Here is a 19,900-nt window from a genome sequence, read left to right as displayed (position 1 = left end):
GCTAAAAAAGATCAAGTCAAAGATTTCACTGCTGCATGCACAGAAAGCATGGCAGGGACACAGGGACTAACATGCCAGTGCTCAGTCTGTCTGACCTGTCTCCAGTAGTACCAGAAGCTTCAGAGCAAAGTGCAAGAAATCCCGTAATGGAACAAGCTGCCCCAGTGAGTGAGTTGTTGATCCATCCTCTGAGCTTGAGGATTTGTCCCCCGTTTTACATTTTCAGGCTATGCAATAAAATGGTGGATGTTTTTTATTATCCGTACAAATGTCAAATCCCCTTTGGAATCCCACTAAGCCTCCATAATATCATGTGGCAATGAGTTCCACTGGCTGATTAGGCATTGGGTAGACCAGATCAAGTATTTTGCTTCTTCTGTTCTTAATTCATTGCCTTTTGAGGGCGAGTTCTACCTAGGAGACCCCGGTTGTCCTTCTCCGCTCAGTAAAAAGCCACAGAAAAGGCATTTCTTACACACCCACCCTTTGCAGTAGCTTTGCAAGGGGCAGCTTTAAAGGAAGGTGGCACCTGGTTTTGTATAGTGCAGAGAACCTCAGATCATGAGCAACGTCCCTGGATAGTCTGTAAACTGCCACATATGTGAAAAACATCCTGGCCCTAGAGATCCCAGTGGTGCTCACGGCCTCGTCGAGCTAGGTGCTGCACAGACACAGAATGAGAGACAACCCCTGCCCAGGATTGCTTGCAGTCCAAACCAACAAGGGGTTGGGGAAAGGAAAGACTTTTACCCCCACTTGACAAATGAGAAATTTAGGGAGATCGAGTGATTTGCCCAAAATCACACAGGAGAATTGATGGCAGGTCCAGGCCTCCGGAATCCCAGTCCCCAAGACCCCATGTCGGATGGGTGCTCAAAGGCCCCTGTGTGGAATGAGTTTGATGGGCCTCAGCCCATTTCCCAGGGCCACCTTCAAAAACCGCCACCCAAAAGAGCACGGGCACCTGCAGCAGAGAGGCCAGGGCTGGGAAAGGGGGATAGCTGGCATTCAGGGACCTCAGCCCCAGTTTATTCGAGGTCTGGGCTGAGTCGTGTTAATGAGGCTGAGTGAGAGAAGTGAGCCATGCTCTAAGCCATGCTTGGGGACGACCATATTTCCCGAAGGGAAACTGGGACACCATGTGGAGCTAGCCTGAGGCCCCACCCCACCCTACCCCCTTGTGGGGCTGGCCTGAGCTGCTTGCCCGAGCCTTCTCCTCCCCCCCGCCCCACGCGCAAGGCTGGGGCTGCTGCTGGTGCGGAAGCTCTGTCCTGGGGACTCCTGCCACATGAAACGCTAGCAGCATCGGAGACAGGGCTAACATTTCTGTCCTGCTTGAATATGGGCATAGCGACTTGGTTGCTAAATATTGAACAGAAAAGGGTCCGCTGAGAGTCGCGGGAAGAGTATAGATTCCTCACCTCCCAGCTGTGATACGAAGCAACAGCGGCAGCTCAGCAGTTGCCATAGAAGGAAAACCTGTGTGCTTAGCTGGAACTGCTATTTATAGGTGAATTCAGGCGGGCTTAGAAATAGATCAATGATCCTTCAGGCTACTGCCCTCTGCAAATATCTCCCCCACGCCCAGCTCTGGGGAGATGCCTATAAGAAATCAGCCAATTTACACTGGCTTGAGGGGCAGCCCTCCTTCGTTGAAAAATTACAATGACCGATATGTCTATGAAAATTGCACCTGCCTGATCCTCTCTCTCCTCCACCCACACCCCTCATATGTCGCTCGTCTGCTTAGGATGTAAAGACCTTTGGTGCAGAGGCCATGTCTTTATATGTGTTGGTCACACTCCCAGTTCAACATGGCCCTGACCCTGAGTTGTGCCTCTGGGCACGATTTGTTGGGAGTTGCAAAAGTGCCTAAGGGAGTTAGGTGCCCTTCCGGCCTATACTGTAGTCCTCAATAAACTGGCTTATGTTCAGCCTGCTGCGAGCCGGGGGAGCTGCAGTGAGAGATGCTGCTGGTTTAGCAGGTAGCACTGTGCTGGTCTTTGCTAAGGCAAATGTCTCGCTCCTCTCCTAACACCACTGTGTTTTCTCTCTCTCTCCGTTGTGTTTCTTCCAGCTGCTTCTCCCCCTAACATGGTGGACAGGCCCTGCTTAAAGCTGAAGGTTTACGTTCGACCAACGAGTAAGTAGCTCAAGTGTGTTGCCTGCTCCCAAGTGGGGATGGGAGCTGGGAAGCTGAGTGTTCAGGAGGGGAGAACGCATCGTGCAGAGCTTAGAACCCAGAGCTTAGAACCCAGGGGTTCTCGACATAGAACCGGGCCCGGAGTCTGCCGAGCTTCCTGTTCCATGTGGCTAGGGCGAAATGCAAGCTCTGAGCAGCTGCGAGTTTATTTGTGGTATTTCCTCAACCAGGCTAGGAGCAGGGTGGGAATCTGCCAGTCAGTGATCTTTTGAGTTTGCCCAGCGTGGAACGCTGAGGGGGTGGGGATATTACTAATTAAATTTCCCTTCAAGTACAATGGCTTAAACGAAGGGGAAAAAGATTTGGCAAAACCCCATCATAGAGACGGAACTGAGCCAAGTGCTCGGATCTAAACAGCCCTAAACCTTGCGCAAGTTCTGACCCAGCCCCAGCCATGATGGCTGCTCTGTCCCACGTTACCGCAATCACCATTGGCTCTTCCAATCCCAGCTTCGTTTGCCCATTCTCTTCGGGGGCAAAGTCCCTTCGAGGGCTGCATGATCCACACCAGGACTTATGGAGACCCCCTGTGTGATAACATTGAGTGGCCCAGGTGGGAGCTAGAGGGGACCGCATGGTGGGTCTCTATGCAGCAGCCTCGATAAAAGAATCTCTGTCATGTTCAATGCACCGGAGCCCTGTCTCTTCCCTGCAGTGTGGTACAGGGTGGCTACTGCTAGCTGGAGGATTTTTCTCCCTGGGAGATGCTGATCTGGCTCCTTGTACCACCACAGAAACACACTCAGGAAATACTTCAGAGGATCCTGAGAAGAGTCTGATTAACCTCCCTGCCATTCTGATGCGCGGGGAAAGCTCCTGATCCTGCCCAGTGGCATTGCCAGGTTCTAACATCAGCAGGAGCGAACACATATGCATATCAAATTACTGATTACATACTTTTAAATTCGTTATACAGGATTCCTGCCTTCCTGGGCCAGATCCACCTCTGATGTAAATCAGTGCTGATTTCAGTGGCATTACATGGGTTGATGCCAGCTGAGGAGCTTGGCAACCCCTAGGCACAACGGGTGCTTTGCTCCGCATTCGTTTGCTCTTCCTGATTTCATTTGCAATGTAAAAAAAAATCCCACAGCTCTTCAGGGCAGCCTTAAAAATATTTGAAGGTGGTGGTGAGAATAAAGCCATCCCCATATATCAAACTTGTGCCCACAGGTCACTTGCATGCAGTGGGTTAAAACCCTGGCTATTGTCACAGCTTTGAAGGCGCACTGACGTCAACCTTTTGCCAGGATTTTTGTGTAGGACGAACGCTCCGCGGGAGCTCCCCTACCAACTGAATGGCACCTGAATTCCTAGCACACCAGCCCTGCCAAAGCCTGCAGGAGGCTGCGTGGTACCTCAATTCTTGCCAGGCACATAACCTGCAAGATGGACGTTTGCCGCTGAGTTTCAAATGAGGGGAAAAAAACAATAATCTCGGCACAGTGGCGACTTTTCAGAATCAAATAACTCAGGCGTTTCGAAAAACAAATTAATAATTTTCTTCTCCTGTTAACGTGTAATTAGTGCGTGGCAGCAGCTCTCGCTGGGGAAGTGAGGGACCGACTGCACTGGTGGAAAGGACGTCGTTTCTTTGTCATTCGAGCGGCTTTAAAATAAAACCCCAAATAATGAAGCCACCGAAAAACAAGTTCTCGGTTTTGGGCGGCTTTTATAGAATGAAAAAAATCTCGATCAATATTGTTAGTGTTTTATGACACTGCTGCCAGGCAGCTCCAGCTGAGATCGGGGACCGCACCATGCTAGGCGTTATAGCGGGACTTAGTAGGAGATTCCCATTGACTTCAGTGGGCTTTGGATCAGGCGCTAAGTCAACCCTTTGGTTATTGTTAAGCGAGATCAAATGAGGATCTGAACTGCCAGCTTGTCCCACGGGGTCCTGATCCCAGCCGGTGGATACTGAGCCCCTGTATTTTCAAAAGCGGCCATGAAGTCTTTGAATGCTTCTGTTTTCTGGGAGTCCGACTCGAGACAGGGCGTGGACTTCATTTTTGCAGAGGGGCTGAGCTCCTGAATGTCCCCCCTCCTGCTGATTTCAGGTGGCGTTTTGGGGGCTCAGCATGCCATACGTACTGAGCAGCCCAAAACTTCATGACTGCTCCCAACTAAGTGTGAGTTTGCAGGGAAAGGGGAGTATTCAGTGCTGCACAGGACCAGCACCCCGCTGCACGATGACCTGCAGACTCATGAAGAAAGACCCTGTTACAAGGTGTCTGTGCAGCACCTAGCACATTGGGGCCCTGATCGTGCATGGAACCTGGAGGCGCTACTGCAACCCGAACATTAATGGCACAAGTGTGTAAAACACTGCAAAAGAGCGGCAGCAAAGAAAGAAGAACAGATGGAAAGAAAAGACACAAGAGAGGGAGGGAAATAGGACAGGCAGGAGCAGGAGAAAATTGCACCAACGGCCAGGGGAAAGCTCTGCTTTTCCTGGCTTCAGGTCCATAAGATCCTTAATCCAGTAACAAACAGAAGAGAGCGGAGCCCAGGGAACACGTTAACAGCTTTAGTCATAATTTAACTTATTCCCTTGAATGAATCTTGCTTTGCTGTCTGATTAGAGTTTTGGATGCTGGATTATTGGATTGTTATTAAGCAATTGCCCTTTGACCTCCCAAACGTTGGTCCAACTCCAGCTCTGGCCAGAATTACGGGGCGTGAGTCTCCCAGGCTTCTTACAAGTTGGCAACAGCGGTCGGATCTAATCCATCTTGCACAATACCACCCGCATATTTGGCATACTCGGCTGTCAGGGAGAGGCTTAGGAGAGAATCGGGATGAAATGCCTTCTAATCCCATTTACAGAGCAATAACCTTACCCCTACCCCCAGGGTCAGCGCAGGGAGCTCCCAGCCCCCTCTGCTACACTGCACAGCTGCCGGGAACAAAAGCAGATAAGAGCATATCCCAGGATTCAAACCCCAAGAATTTGCCTCCCGATTACCTGTTATTCCAGCTGCTGTTTATACGACAATAAAACATGTGGGAAAGGCAGATGCCTCATACTGCGTGTGAAATACAGACAGACGCAGGGAGAGAGATAATGAAAATGTAGGGCTGGAAGGGGCCTCAAGAAGTCATCTAGTCCAACCGCTTGTGTGGAGGCAGGATGAAATAACCCTAGACCATCCCTGACAAATGTCTGTTCTTAAATCCTCCAATGACAGGGATGCCATAACCTCTTTAGGTAACCCGGTCCGGTGCTTCACTTTCCTTACAGTTCGCAAGTTTTCCTAATATCCGACTGTGTCTTGAGCAGTTACCTCATACGTTTTGGGAGGTGGACGGTGGTTCGCTTGTGGCTTTTTCTCAAGTCACCAGACTGACAGTCCAAAACCCAAGACCCAGTTGACATCTCTGAGTCCTAGATGGACCATTGATCTCACCCAGTCTGGCTGTTCTTATGCCCACGGGCTTCTGTGGGCCTTGGATCAGCTTTTGAACAACTCCTTCGGCATCGAGCTCCGTGGGGATATTGGGGACTTCATTCCGAAAGGCTCACTGTGCAGGCAGGCAGCTGTTCCCATAGGTCTGTCAGCCTGGTTTTAACGAAGCAGAACAAAAACCTCCTGCACCACATGCCTTGAGAACATCAGCCCATAAAAGCAGCAGCAGCAGCGCCTAGACAGGGCTGAGCTTTCATACCTGCCCAGCAGGTATTTTCATTTCACATCATTCTCCCCGCCTTGCTGAGTCCCCCACTTTCACTGTCCTTTTTGTTGCTGGCTGCAAACAGCCTCTAAACTCAGCAGCTGGAGTTCCTCGCTGTGGTTTAACCAAGACAACTTAGCTCTCCCGTCTGGGCCAATGCGCACAGAACTCCCTTTGCAAGGGCCCATGTTTGTCTTGGAACTGGGGGTTCCTATGCAACCCAGCATTGCCGCCGGGACTGCACAAGAGTAGGACTGGGTCTCTGCTTTGCTGAACCATGAGCCCAGTTCAAAGCCTTTATGAGGAGAGGTTAATAAGACTGGGACTTTTCAGCTTGGAAAAGAGACGACTAAGGGGGGACGTGGTAGAGGTCTGTAAAATCATGAAAGGTGTAGAGAAAGTGAATAAGGAAGTGTGATTTGTTCCTTCACATAACACAAGAACCAGGGGTCACCCAGTGAAATTAACAGGCAGCAGGTTGAACAAACAAAAGGAAGTACTTCACACAGTCAACCTGTGGAACTCATTGCCGGGGGATATTGTGAAACCAAAGGTATAACAAGGTTAAAAAAAGAATTAGATAAGTTCTTGGAGGATAGGTCCATCAATGGCTGTTGGGCACGTGGACAGGGATTTAACAGCATGTTTTGAGCGTCCCTAAACCTCTGATTGCCAGAAGCTGGGACCGGACAACAAGGGATGGATCACTTGATAATTTCCTTGTTCTGTTAATTCCCTCTGAAGCACCTAGTACCAGCTACTGTCAGAAGACAGGACACTGACCTAGATGGACCATTGATCTGACCCAGTCTGGCCGTTCTTATGCCCACAGGCTTCTGTGGGCTTTGGATCAGGCCTCAGCTCAGAGGCTTTGCAGAACCTGGTTGCGTGGGGAATTAAGCAGCCAGGATGACTACAAACACATGGACTAAGATGCAGAAGGAACCATTAGCATTCAGTGATGGTGCCCAAGTGAGAGAAAAGTTACTCACCTGCTGAAGCCTCCCCAAGATCAGGGCAATAGCTATTTTCTGGACCTGCATTTGCCAGGTCCACGTTTGCAGCTTCCTTGATTTTCTGTGTCTGTGGGCCAGGTTTTGCCAGCTTTCCTCAAGCTCAATAGATCCTTCCTGGCTGAGCGAGGATGTCAGATCTGGCCGCATTGTTTCCCCTCTTGGGTCTCATTGTTGGTGCCGGGAAGGGCTGCCCAGAGGATTCAGGTGGCCTGGGGCAAAGCAATTTCAGGGCCCCCTTCCATTAAAAAAAAGTTGCAATACTATAGAATACTATATTCTCATGGGGGCCCCTGCGGGGCCTGGGGCAAATTGCCTCACTTGCCCCCCTCCTCCCCCGGGCGGCCCTGGGCCAGGCTCTTACTATGGAATTGCCTTTCCATTTCTTTGATCCCACACTGCCTGCCCTCACGATTTTACCACCAGGCTCACAGTGTCTGAGGTTTTTCTTATTCAGCGATTCCTAGGCCAGAAGGGATCATTGTGATACTAAAATCCGGCCTCCTGCGTCTAACCCAGGCCACGAGACTTCCCTGAATTAATTCCTGTTTGGTAAGTTGCTAGTGCGGTAAATTACTCCAGGTGTCATCAAAACAAACAACAAGAAAACAAACCAAAAGACCCAAAGCTAGAAGTGCAGCCCCTGTGGTGGCAGAAGAAAATGTAAAGATGGGACCTGTAAAGTTTCGGACACCAGAGGGCAAGTTAAAAAGGAGCCCAATGTGCTTGATTCTTTTTTAAATCTTAAGATTTTGAAGCCAGTCTTGTGACTTCTGAAGGCCTCGCTCTAGAGTTTTGAATGCGTGAGGTTGACGGTGTTCTTGCTCTAATCACTTTCCCCCATACTGGTTGTATGTTCCCGTTCCATTTGTTGGTATTTCTATGGATATAATAAATCAAATGAAACAAAGAACAATCATAACTTACCAAAGGAAACCAAGAGAAAGTGGCAGGTGAATGAGGGAGGCTCCATTGAAATTAAATGCAGGGGGGGAAAGTATCCAGGTTTAAGCAGCTCTAAAATGCAGCTGCTGTATTTTCTATCCGTTTTCATAGTGAGTTTAGTTTCCCGGTGTGGATCTGATCTGGAACACTGTGTGTCTGGAGCTCTTGAAGACAACAAAATCAGTTGGGAAGAAGTTTTCTTTTGATGTGCCCACGAAGAAAGGATTAGAAACGACAGCGTCTTATGCACACAGCTAGCTACTGACCTTCCTAGATGAAGAGCATGTCTTTGATTATGCAAATTGATTAATGACACCAAAAATTTCTGAAGGAACCTTCAGGCTTCAGGGCTTAAGCTAGTCGCTAACTATCAGAGATCAAGGTGGGACCTGATGTAGGGAGCAGATTATCCCACATCATTAACCCATGTCTGGGTTCTTACATCTTCCTCTTAGTGTCTGGTATCGGCCACTGTGGGAGACAGGATACCGGGCTAGCTGGCTCTTGGATTTCATCCTCTCTCGCAGTTCCTGTGTTCCTATTAGAATGATTTATTCTTTCACAGCGTCCATAAGAATGTTCTAGACCCCTCCCAGAGCAGCTAGAAATACTTGTAATCCCAGCTCCAAAGAGTTTTACAATCTCAGACACCAATCCTGCAATCTCAGTGTTGAGTTTATCACCACTCTTCTAATATTTGGTGGATTTCTTTAAAGCCCCAGTTCCTGGAGTCATGTGATTAGGCAAGGATCTCAACTCTCATTTAAACACCCTAATAAAGTACGGTTCTCACATTGCTGGCTACGGAAAAAAGCTTGTAAATGTGACTCATGCACACCCCCCAAGGAGGCAAATAAAATCCAGAAAGCAAATAAAAAAAGAATCTAATAGTTATTACTTTAAAATTTCATGATTTTTTTCGGGGGGTGGGAGGTGAATGCTCATGATTTCAGAACCCAGGGGGTTGACAACCTTGCAGTTGGCTCAGACCTCATCAGACAATACAGAGATGATCCAATGCAGGAGGACCACAGCATAGACCTCCAGTGAGCCTGATCCTGGGAGAGACCCAAACAATTCTATGAGGTGCTAAGCACCCCCTGTTGACCATTCTCAGCACATTGCAGGATCAGGCCCTACAGCTTCCCAGGTGGGCATTTTGTGGTCTGACACATGTCTCTTTTCCTCCTCCTTCACAGATGACTCCCTGTACGAATCTCCGGAACCTATTTTCACCAGCAATAATTCCTGCTGCAGCCTCAGGGTCCCGCACCTCATCCTCGTGGTGCCAGTGTTTTGGACTGTTCTCACTTCCTAGCCCCGAGAGGAGAAAACGAAGGAAGAGGGGAGCTGTTTGGCAAGGGAAAGGAGGAGAGAGACGGACACATGCAGGAGAAGAGACATGTTCTGTCTGCCTCCGGGGAGAAGGAACCCTCTCGAGCCAGCCTTTTGCTTTGTTTTTCAAAAAGTTTTCTCTTTCACAATAACCTTTGAACTGCAACTCCTGAGCCGGGAGTTGGGGTTGGGCAGGGGACACGAGGAAGGATTTTTTCCCTATCCAGGCCTTACTCCCAGCTTGGAGCATTTCTGTTCCTGGCGTGGATTCGCTTGGAAGAAGCCTGCAAAATTTCTACCGATGTACAAAATATAACACCCCTGCCCCGCGCCTCGGCAGTCTGGTTTGGAGGTGGGGGCGGAGAATGACAAAATAACAGTGGAAAAGAGCAGCGTGGGATTGGCGCTGCTTTCCTGCTTCCGGGACAGCGCCCTTTTCATGGTGCTGGGCTCAGCTCGCTTTGACCCTCCTTGTAGGATTTTGCTTTTGAAATTTCTAGACCAAATATTAGAATCCTTTTATTATTATATTTTTTGTGTGCTTTTCTTGCACTCCTTGAGACTTAGCCACAAAACGAGACCCCCTCTCCCCCGTCCGTGGTTCATAAATCTCCGTGAGCAGCATTCCCCTTCCAAGCCGTCAAGGGAATGCAGGATCAGGGGCTAGCTTGGGCTTTCCTTCCCGGGTTTTCCACGACGCTCAGGCCGATTCAGTCCCAGGCTCCAAGCAGGGGAGTTGGTGGCTAGCGAACAAACAAGGTGCCCGGACTCTGGGACGTGCCGGATCCGGGCTGAGAATGACAGTACTCACAGCTGTTTCCCAAACTAGCCCAGATGTTTGCCATTACTGGTACCACTGGACTCAGCACCACCTGGGCAGAGCGGTGCTAACACCTTAATGCTCCTTTCAGGGCCTGTGTTTTGGAGGCAGGGGGCCAGATGGAAACAGGCCATCAGAGGCTTTTTGGAGGAGCACTGACCTGGCTTGGTTGTCAGAACCGTGTGGGACGACTGTACCATTTTCATGGATATGTGGGTGGTTTCTTTGGGTGGGGGGAGGGTTGGTTTTCTTGGGGAAGGGATGGGCAGGTATACAAATAAGCCAGCCAAATGTAATTGACCCTGCAATTGACGTCCTTGGAGAAGCCAGGAGCAACGCCTGCGGAAGGGTTCCTGGGCCCAGCAAAGGCACTGGGAGAATGTGTGGGGAGAGGCCTTTGCCACTGAGGTCACCACAAGCAGGATCAAAAATCTAGTTTGGGAAAGTTGAGCAGGAAGGCTGGAGGGGAAGGGGGTTTAATGTCAGGAATGTCACTGCTCTGCTGGCACGTGACAGCCGAGCGATTAGTGTAGGGGCCGGGGCTGGACTTTAGAAGGGGCTCTGGCTGGTTACCACCTCCCCATGGAGCAAAGGGGACTTAAGTGGGCAGGGGATGCAGAGGGAGCCTTCGGAGGGCAGCTGGGTTGAACTCCCTCCTGGGCAGAGCCCTTCCATGGACCACGCGAGCCACTAAACTAGGCTGCGCGCAGGTGAAATTCACCCTCTTGGGTTCCCAAAGCTAAAAATTCCGCCAGTTGAAATCAGCATCGCTCTACGGACTTACATCTGTTTACGCCAGCTGGGGATCCGGCCCCAAATCTTTGCCTAGCACCTTTCTCCTCTCTCATAGCCAACCCCGTCCTTTTTTAATGAGCTCCCAGCGCTGACAGCAACCATCCCCTCCTTACTTCCCCCCAGTCCCTTTGAGAAAGCAGTGCCCCTGCCTATGTAACCCTGCTGATCCCAGCACGGATCCGCGTCATCAGCCCTGCCATTCCAATTCCCTCTCCTGTGGCCACTGCTTCCAGACACGTGGAGCAGAGCAGCCCCGTCTGTCTTGTCCTTACCACCGCCCCGTGCAGCTCAGTGATCTCCGGCTGTATTACAGATGCAAGCGAGGTCCTAATCAGCCTGCGACAGCAGGAGAGAGATTGAAACTGACCTGAGGGGGTGGATCTCTATGAAGTTTTCCCTGGGCATCCTTCCTTCCCTTTATGAGTCTCCTTCGATCCTGCACATCCCGATGGCTTGTTCCCCCGTTGCGCTGTTACTGGCTTGGAGTAACTGTTGGCTTGGCTTTCTTTGCTTCCTTCTCCACTTTAAAATAAAGCCGCCGATTGGCCCCACACTTCGGAATTCAGATGATTAAACGGGGCCCATTTCGCAAAATTCAGATCCCCATCCAGGCCTGGATCTCAACCCCTCCTGTCCTTGCATCCGGGGACAGTCTGCATCTAGTGTTTTGGCACAAACCCATCTCCAAATAAAACCCCACTTCCTGATTTCTGCCCCTTCTCCTCTGCTCCAACCCCCATTGGAGGATTTTGGTGATAAAAGGAAGTTACATTCCAGGGAAAAAGAACTAAGAACAAGGGACAAGCAAAGGGACGTGGAAAAGGTGGTGGCGGTGGTGGGGGAAAAGCGAGTGGCTGATTCTTCTTTGCACGTACCTGTGCCCATTAAAGAGGAGTCCAGCAAGGTGCTGGCAGAATGCTAGTCTCTCTCCAAGGGATGCAATGGATGTATTTGGGGTGGGGGAAAGAGTCTGGCTGGGGTGGAGGGGCCGGGGGTGAGATTTGCATCACCTTGTAAAGCAGGAGCCCTGTCTGCGGGCGCCTCCATTGCTGCCCGGCTCCCCCCGCTGTGAGGGCAGAACTTGAGTTGTCTCCTCGCTCCTGGAAATAAAGCATAGCTTTAAAATCACAATCCTAATAATAGTACAAAAAACCGGTCTTTCTGCAGATGCCTTTTTCAAACGCGCACAGAAACCATCAGTTTCTACAGCATCTGTCCGTGAGCCCCAGGGAGCTAACCGGCCCTGGTCCTTCTGTAAATATAGCCAGCAGGCGTTATACTGTGACAGGGGTTGGGGGGGTTTTTTAATGTATCGTTGAGAATGAATTTTATGGAAGGTTTTATGTTAATTTTATTTTGTTTTTATTTTTTAGACTAGGAAGCTAAAAACTCACAATAAGATCATCTCGTTTATCAACAATTCCCGCTCTGCTTCCCCTCCCTCCCCAGCCCCCCATGGGATCTAGACTGGGGAACGTTTTCTTAAAGGCAGAGGAAAGCACCACTTTTATACAAGCGTCACCCTCCTCCCTGCCCGGGGGGGGGGGGCAGACTTTGCTTCCTTGGCTCAACTCGAGTCGCCTTGCTCCAGGAGTGGGCCAATGGAGTAAAGAGGGAAGGGAGGCTGGCCTGGCACCCTTTGGACCGGATTCAGCAAGGGACGGAAACACGAGTGATCCTGGAGGTCAATGGAACAACTCTTGTGCCCGTGTTTAAATAATTGGCTGACTCAGCGGGGATTTTCAAAGGAGCCTGAAGGATTGTAAGTGCCCATGGAAAGTCAGTGCCTCCTTTGAAAATTCCAGCGTCAGTCCCCCAGCTGGTAATAATACTTCCTTTGTCTGTCTTCTCTGGTGGGGCTCGATCCTGGACAGACAGGCTCACCCAGAGCCCGCTTCCAGGACAAGGGGCTTAGACCGTAAACTCGTGGGGGCAGGGACTGTGAATGTACAATGTCTAACCCAAAAAAGCCCCCATCTTGGTTGGCTCCCGTAATATAAATCATCTCGGTATCGCAGGCGGTGGAGCAGTGGTGAAATCGGGCCTTTGGTCTGTGGTATATATGTTATATATATATAGTACAGTGACAGAAAGAGGAAAGAGAAAGCAAATAAGGAAGCAGCATTTAAAAAAGTGGGGGCTGGGGTTTTTTTTGTTTGTTTTGGGGGGTTTTTGTTTGGTCTGGGGGGGTTTTGGTGTTACATTCGGGGATGAACCCATCTTCCGGGAACTGTTTTTCGCTTGTGGGTCTCAGCTCAGCCTAGCTTGGTTCTTAGACATGCAGCTTTCGTTCTAGACGTCGTGCTGATGGGAAACCCGATCACAACTTCATTTGGAGTCTGTATTTTTTTATAATAAAATGAAAATAAATGTCACGTGAGTCCATTGCTTTCGAGACCTCTCCTGCCTTTTCCTCCCCCCACCCCTTTGGCATGCCCCGTTTTCTGCTTCACTTGGATTATTGTCTTTTTTGGTTTTGGTTGAGTGTTTTCTTCCCCTCCCTGCAAATACCAACACTGACAGACAAAATCTTCCAGGGCCAAGAGTAAGGGAGTGGGAGTCAGGAGTCCTGGGTTCTTTTCCCCACTCCAGGAGGACATGTGCTCTAGTGGCCAAAGCTGGGACCAGAGAGGTAGGGCTGCTGGGTTTTATTTCCTGCTTTGGAAGGGGAGTGTAATCTAGTTTTTTGAGCAAGGAATTTGAACTCAGGGCTCCTGGGTACTGTCCAAGCCCCCACCCACCCGCTGACTTGCTGTCTGACTTTGAGCAAGTTACTTAAAAGCGATGTGCCTCAGTTTCCCCACCCCTCACAAGGTGCTCAGCTTTTATTGGGCTATATACATTCCTTAGCTATTTAGGGATAATATTTCCCTACCCAGTAAAGAGGTGGAACTATTGATTGTTAAGGGCTTTGAGATCCCCAGGTGAGAGGAACTTTGAGCAGTGCAAAGTACTGTTGTTTTGTAGTCGATCCTCAGTGAGTTAATTAGTGTTAGAAGACCAAAGCCACGAGACGAGCCAAGAAACGAAATCCCCAAAGGATCAAAGAAATCGGGAGCCTATGAGAGCCGGGAATATTGCTGAGTGAGGCAGACGCTTGTGACAGTCACACCGACAGCAGCCAGCACCTGGAAAGGAAATGACTGCAACTCACCTGCCGATGGTGCAATGCTGTGAGAAGAGGTGTGGCCTGGGAATTAAGACAGTGGGTCCGAGTGCAAATCCCAACCCTGTCCCGGGCAAATTGCTTTATGTCTCTGTGCCTCAGTTTCCCCATCTGCAAAAGCAGAATGCTAATCTTCTGTCTTGTCCACTGAGATTGTAAGCTCTTTAGGGCAGGTTCTGGCTCTCCCCGGGGGCAGCACCTGACACAAGGGGGCCCTGCTCTCAGGGGAGCTTCTACAGTGCACACAACAAGACAATCCCAGGCCCCTATTTCAGTGCTGTGTTCCCTGCCTCCTGGAGATGCTTTCTTCAGGGCTCGGCTGCTGCCTCCGAGCTCCAATGCTCATCCCTGCAGCCTGGGAGCCCTGATTCTTTTTGGACCACCCTGCTGTCCTCGCTCAGGTGAATATCCCTGCCAGGGCATGATTCCCTTCGTGTTTACACTGGTGCCCATCAGCCGTCACTCCACAGAGGTCAACAGGCCGGATGGCTCAGCCTGCGTTGTCATTTACATCTTTGCAATGGGGGTGCGTTACGACAACAGCACCAAGCACTGGAGTCCCCGGGGTGCTAGGCGCTGTATAGATACACTAAGAAACAGTCCCGGCCCCCCAAAGACTTTTACTACTTGGATTTGTGTTTCAAAGATAGGGCGACCAGACAGCAAGGGTGAAAAATCAGGACGGGGGTGGGGAGTAATAGGAGCCTATATAAGAAAAAGACCCAAAAATCGGGACTGTCCCTATAAAATCAGGAAATCTGGTCACCCTACGGAAAGAGCGTATTTCAATTTACCTGAAACCTTTTCCCATTCGACTCAAGCTAAACCAAAGCAGGCAACTCTGCAACTGAACCAGGAACATCCACACAAAGCTTGAGCGAAACCGGCTTAAATTCCCACCCTTCATTAAAGTGGTGCAAATCTTAACATCGGCCAGGCCTAAATAGACAAGACAGACATAGATGGTGGGAGCGGGTAAATTGAGGCTCAGAGCTGGGACGTGACTCCTCCAAAGTCACACAGCCCTACACAGTGATGTAAACGACGACACAAGAACCTGGGCCGAGGTGCAGGGCGTCTGATTTATACTGGTTGAGGATCTGGCCCCTCTCTATGTGTTTCTTGAAGCGAGAAGGAATAAATGAATCAAGCGGGGAAATCAGAACTCGGATCCTTCTTTCAATCTCATTTTTAAAGTTTTTCTTGAAGGAATTTGAATAGACACGAGGAGAATTTGTCAGCTCTGCTCCCGATTCCATCACATCAAAAAAAAAAGTGCCCTGGTGGAGGGGAGAGGCTGTTTCGAAAGCAAAGCAGGCTGCACCGTCAAGAACCCACTTTGCATTGGGACGCCAGTTGCCAGCCAATTCCCTCCTGCGGAAAAAAAAAATCATGTTTTTTTTTTAAGTGCTAAATAATTTTTTTGTGCAGCCCATGTTAAATTCCAGTGTTTAATGCATATTTCAGCATAATTAGCAGAATAGGAACAATCCGCTGGTAATTAATTCAGCCTAATACAGCTGATCTGGGGCTCTGAAGTTGGCCACAAGAGGGTGAAAGACTAATTTTGCTTTTTAATGAGGGCCATCTGTGCACCAAGAGTGGTGAGAAATAATGATAATGCATGGGGGAGCAAGAGAGTGGGACGCCAGGATAGGACCTGCCAGCCTGGCTAACCTGCCAGCCAGAGCCCTGTTCAGAGGGTTGATTCTGTGCTTTTTTCCCCCTCCCGCCTTTGCTGCCACGTTTGCAGCCATTGTTGTTTTTTGTTTGCTGTTTAATTCCAACCTGACCCTCTTTGGGTATTTTTTCAAGATATTTGCAAGCCTGGATTAGCTGCCAGTTTAGGTCTGAGGCCAAGATTTGGAAGCTGCCATATATCTGAACTGGAATGGAGCCTGTCTGGAATGGAGCCCGCCCCACACACCCCCTATCTCCAACCAGCCCCGCACCCCTTGCCCTGCCTGCAGCCAGCCCCATGTCCAGTTGTGCCCTGCAGTTCCCAGGGCAGCAACCTGCACACCTGCTTCAATGAGGGGGGCAGGGAGCAGCTGGGACCCACACATGTGAAACGGCAGTTATTAATAACCAATCAACAGCATATATGATGCAATGTACATAATATATAATTTTATTATTTATATAGTTATGGAAAGTAAATAATACATGAAAGAAATGAAAGGCTTTTTTTCCACTTTTTTTTTTAAGTCATCCCTGCCAGGGCCCCGCCGAAAATGTTCGAATTGGGCCCCGCACTTCCTAAAGCCTGCCCTGACGGGGAGACAGCTAGCCCCAGACTAAACAGAGGGGGGAACGTTTGGGAGCCGAATCCCCCTCAAGCACATAATAAAATAGATATGTCTCCATTGTTTATTATCTCCTAGAACTGGAAGGGACCCTGAAGGGTCATTGAGTCCAGCCCCCTGCCTTCACTGGCAGAACCAAGTACTGATTTTGCCCCAGATGGCCCCCTCAAGGATTAAACTCACAACCCTGGAGTTAGCAGGCCAGTGTTCAGATCACTGAGCACGTGACATGTTCTCCAGTGGCAGCGGAGGCTCAGCACACACTCCTTCCTTGCCCTGCTGAGTGAGGACAAAGGCCGTCATTCGGTGACTTGGCGCACAGGGGTTCCCGCTGGTTGGGAAACAGGCTCATTTAGGAGATGGCATTCACCGAGCCACGAACATGAGGGGAGGTTGGCAGGCCCTCTGCCTGCACAGGTGGAGGCTGCTGTTGGGCGTCCCCCAAACCCCACCCTCTTCTGAAGAGCGGAGTGATGAGGCCAAGCTGCAAAATTCAGCTAGGTCTCAGGGGTTTGTGTGCCCCAAGGGTCAGGAAAGGCTGGGCCGTGTGTGTGTGTGTGTGTCTTTCAGCCCAGCGTGAAGCCAGGAGGCATTTGTAAATGTTGGAGCTGGATCCCTTCGCAATGCAGAGGTGTTATGTTCCAGTGTTTTGCTGCAGGTCCAAAGATAGCCAGTCTCCACCCTATCAAATGACCCTGATTCTCTGTGACTGCGTCCTGTGCTTGGGACAAGGACCAAGGGCTGGCAATTAAGGTAGCTTTAAGCTACATATGTGCTCCCTGGATTTTGTGGGTGTTCAGAGACCTGTTCCCTCAGTGTAATATAGAGCCGCCCCAGGGCTGCTCTAATGTATGCTGCTTCCTGTGACTCCCTATGGAGCCTGAGAAGCATTGACTTGTCAAAGACCAGTGCGCTCCAGCCTCATGCCAAGATAGGGGAGTTGGGCTTCCACAGGGGAGGTTTTCAGAAGCAGGTTTCACCCGCTTTAAGGCCATAGCATAGCAGAGAATATACACATGCCTCACAGCTAACAGACATCGGTGACTTAGGCAGATGGGTCAGTGCCCCAGGCCAGAGACTCAAAACAGAGCACATCTGCACCAGCTGGGCCCCCATCAGACGCTCTCTACTGCTGTTGTTCGCATCTCTGCAGTCTCTCCCACACACTGCCACCTGGGCCCAAAGATTTAGCATCTGGGACCCACTTTTCTGGGCACCTTTCTGAAAGTTGCCTGCTCCCAGAGTCAGGGGAATATGGGAGACGCTCAGCCTCCAGTTTGGAAGAAAAGCATGAAGGCTTGACCCGAGTGCAATCGAACGGCTCAGAAGCTGGAAGGGAATAAAAAAGAACTCAGCGACTTACATATATAAAAATGTGAACTCTCATGATTTTTAAGCCCTTTTCTTCAGGCCTGACTCATGCTTTTTTCCACATGGGGCTGGAAACACTAGAATAAAACCAGCAAATTAGCAAGGAGAGCACGGAGACACATTGTTAGTATTAATTAATTGTAATAACAAGAATAAGCCCCGTGGGGCAGAGACCATCTCTTTGTTCGGGATTTGCCCAGCGCTTGGCACATTGGGATCTGGCCCGTGACTAGGGTTTCTGAATGAGCTGATAATACAAGTAGTGCTAATACCCAGCTGGCATCATCCCTAGATCTCAAAGCACTTTACACAAGAGGCCAATGTGACTATCTACATTTTACAGATGGGGAAACTGAGGCACAGGGAGGGGACGTGACTTGCCCACGGCCACCCAGCAGCAGCACCAGAACACTGATCTCCTAAATACCAGTCCAGGGCTCTAGCCACTAGGCCATGCTCGCTAGAGTCATAGACTTTTCAGGCCGGAAAGGTCCCTTTATGATCATCCAGTGTGATGTCCTGCATGGCCCAGGCCATGGCCTCTCACCCCGGACACTCTGCATCACGCTCGTAACAACCACATCCAGTCCTGATGTCAAGGCTTCAAGTGATGGCGGCTCCACCCCGTCCCTAAGCCAGTTCCGACAGTCAATTGCCCTCCCTGGTAACTATTTGCACCTTGTTCATTTGGGATGACTTTGTGATCCACAGTTGGAAGGCCCAGGGGAAGGCACTAGTACAACCAATTTATTGTATTCCGCTCATCCATTACATCCATCTGGCGGCAGCGCCCATCAGCTCCAATTCGGATTGTGCTCCGTTGAGCTGGGCACCGCACAATTGTGCAGGAAGACAGGGCCCCTCCCCCAAGGAGTTTGCAGTCTAAGACAGGATGCAACCCATGGCTGTAAGGGCGGGAAACCCAGAGGACAGGAGATAAGGGGCGTGGTGACAGGAAGACACAAGTCCAGCTCTGGGCACCTTTCAGCCCTGATTCTGCAGTTGTATCCATGCTGGGGGGCCTGTGTCATCGACCCTGTTTTATAGACGGGGGAAATCGTTTCACTGCGGTAAACTAACTTCTTTAAGGTCCTCCAGAGAGTTAGTGGCGGATCTGCCAAGAGAACCCAGGTGTCCTGACTCCTAGGCTGCTGCTGGAAGTAACCACTTGGGACGCGGCCTCCAGAAACACGGGCCTGGAATCTGAGCAATGCAGGGCAGGAAGGGACCTTGAGAGGGCATCACGGCCAGCCCCCTGTGCTGAGGCAGGACCGAACAGTGAAGGGATTTGCACAAGTGCAGCCAGCAGGAGACTCCAGGAGTCCTGACTCCCAGTCCCCTACACCAACCACTAGATACACTCTCTCCTAGAGCTAGGAGGAGAACCCAGGAGTCTCGATGCCCCATCTGCCTGCACTAAACACTGGACCATCCTCCCTCCCAAAGCTGGGGCTTGAACCCAGGAGTCCTGGTGTCCAAGTCTGCCTGGTCTAACCACTACCTCCCCTCCCCACAATGGCCAGCATAGCCCAGCCAGAAATACAGCCTCTGGGCTCCACTCCCCCTGGTAGTCATCACTGACCTCCGAGGCCACTGGCACCATGGCACCTTGCTCTGTGTGGCAGTGCTGACTAAGCCCAGTCTGAGGGCTGCCACCTGGGGCGAGGGTTTAAGGGTGCTGGGGGAGTGACGGGGTGGGGTCGCCCCATCAATGGCAGGTGAGCCACAGGCTACCTTTAAAGTGGGGAGGGGACGTGAATTCTCAACTCTGGTGGCGCTGAGGAAACCCCAAGCTACTAAATGTTTAATTAAAAGCGACTCGCTCGTCAGTGGGGGAAATTCCTTTGAACCATTTGACTCTCAGTGCTCTGGATTAGAGGGAGTGGCTGTGGGAATAGCAGTCCCCTGCCCCTGCCTCCCCTCCCAGAGCGCCTCTTTGATGCACTGAAAGATTCAATTGCCGAGACCATCTGCAGCACCATGTGCGCCCAACACATCTCTCGGAACAGCTGCGGCAGAGAGGGGACTGGGCAAAGGGAAAACGGCCTTGGCCAGGAGTAAACACATCTGTGTGACCCTCAGCCTGCCACGGCCAAGCTGTCCAACCGGCCCCCTCCGGCATGAGGCGAGCCGCTGCTGGGAGTTCTGGGACGCTGCTGGGCATGGCACACACAGCCCCTGCCCCAAAGAGCTCACAGGAGAGGGAGGGGAAACAGGCAGATGGACTCGATCCAGGTCATTGACACAACTGGGACTCCACCCAGTGAGTCC

The 19,900-nt window shown here is 50.6% G+C and overlaps 1 protein-coding gene across 1 annotated transcript in view; it reads left to right on the top strand.

Moving 5' to 3' along the window:
- The window catches only part of EFNA2 (ephrin A2), a 150,307-nt gene extending 137,393 nt beyond the window's left edge, over positions 1 to 12,914 (top strand). The window contains exons 3-4 of the mRNA XM_030540526.1: positions 2,078 to 2,143; positions 9,036 to 12,914. Coding sequence (XP_030396386.1) covers positions 2,078 to 2,143; positions 9,036 to 9,154 — 185 coding nt within the window. The 3' untranslated portion in view covers positions 9,155 to 12,914. The remainder of the gene's footprint in view (positions 1 to 2,077; positions 2,144 to 9,035) is intronic.
- Positions 12,915 to 19,900: the final 6,986 nt, after the last annotated feature.

Source organism: Gopherus evgoodei, chromosome 22 (genome assembly GCF_007399415.2).
Source record: "Gopherus evgoodei ecotype Sinaloan lineage chromosome 22, rGopEvg1_v1.p, whole genome shotgun sequence".
Classification (NCBI taxonomy): domain Eukaryota; kingdom Metazoa; phylum Chordata; order Testudines; family Testudinidae; genus Gopherus; species Gopherus evgoodei.
The sequence above is the reverse complement of the archived record's forward strand: the minus strand, read 5'-3'. Positions and strand labels throughout refer to the sequence as shown.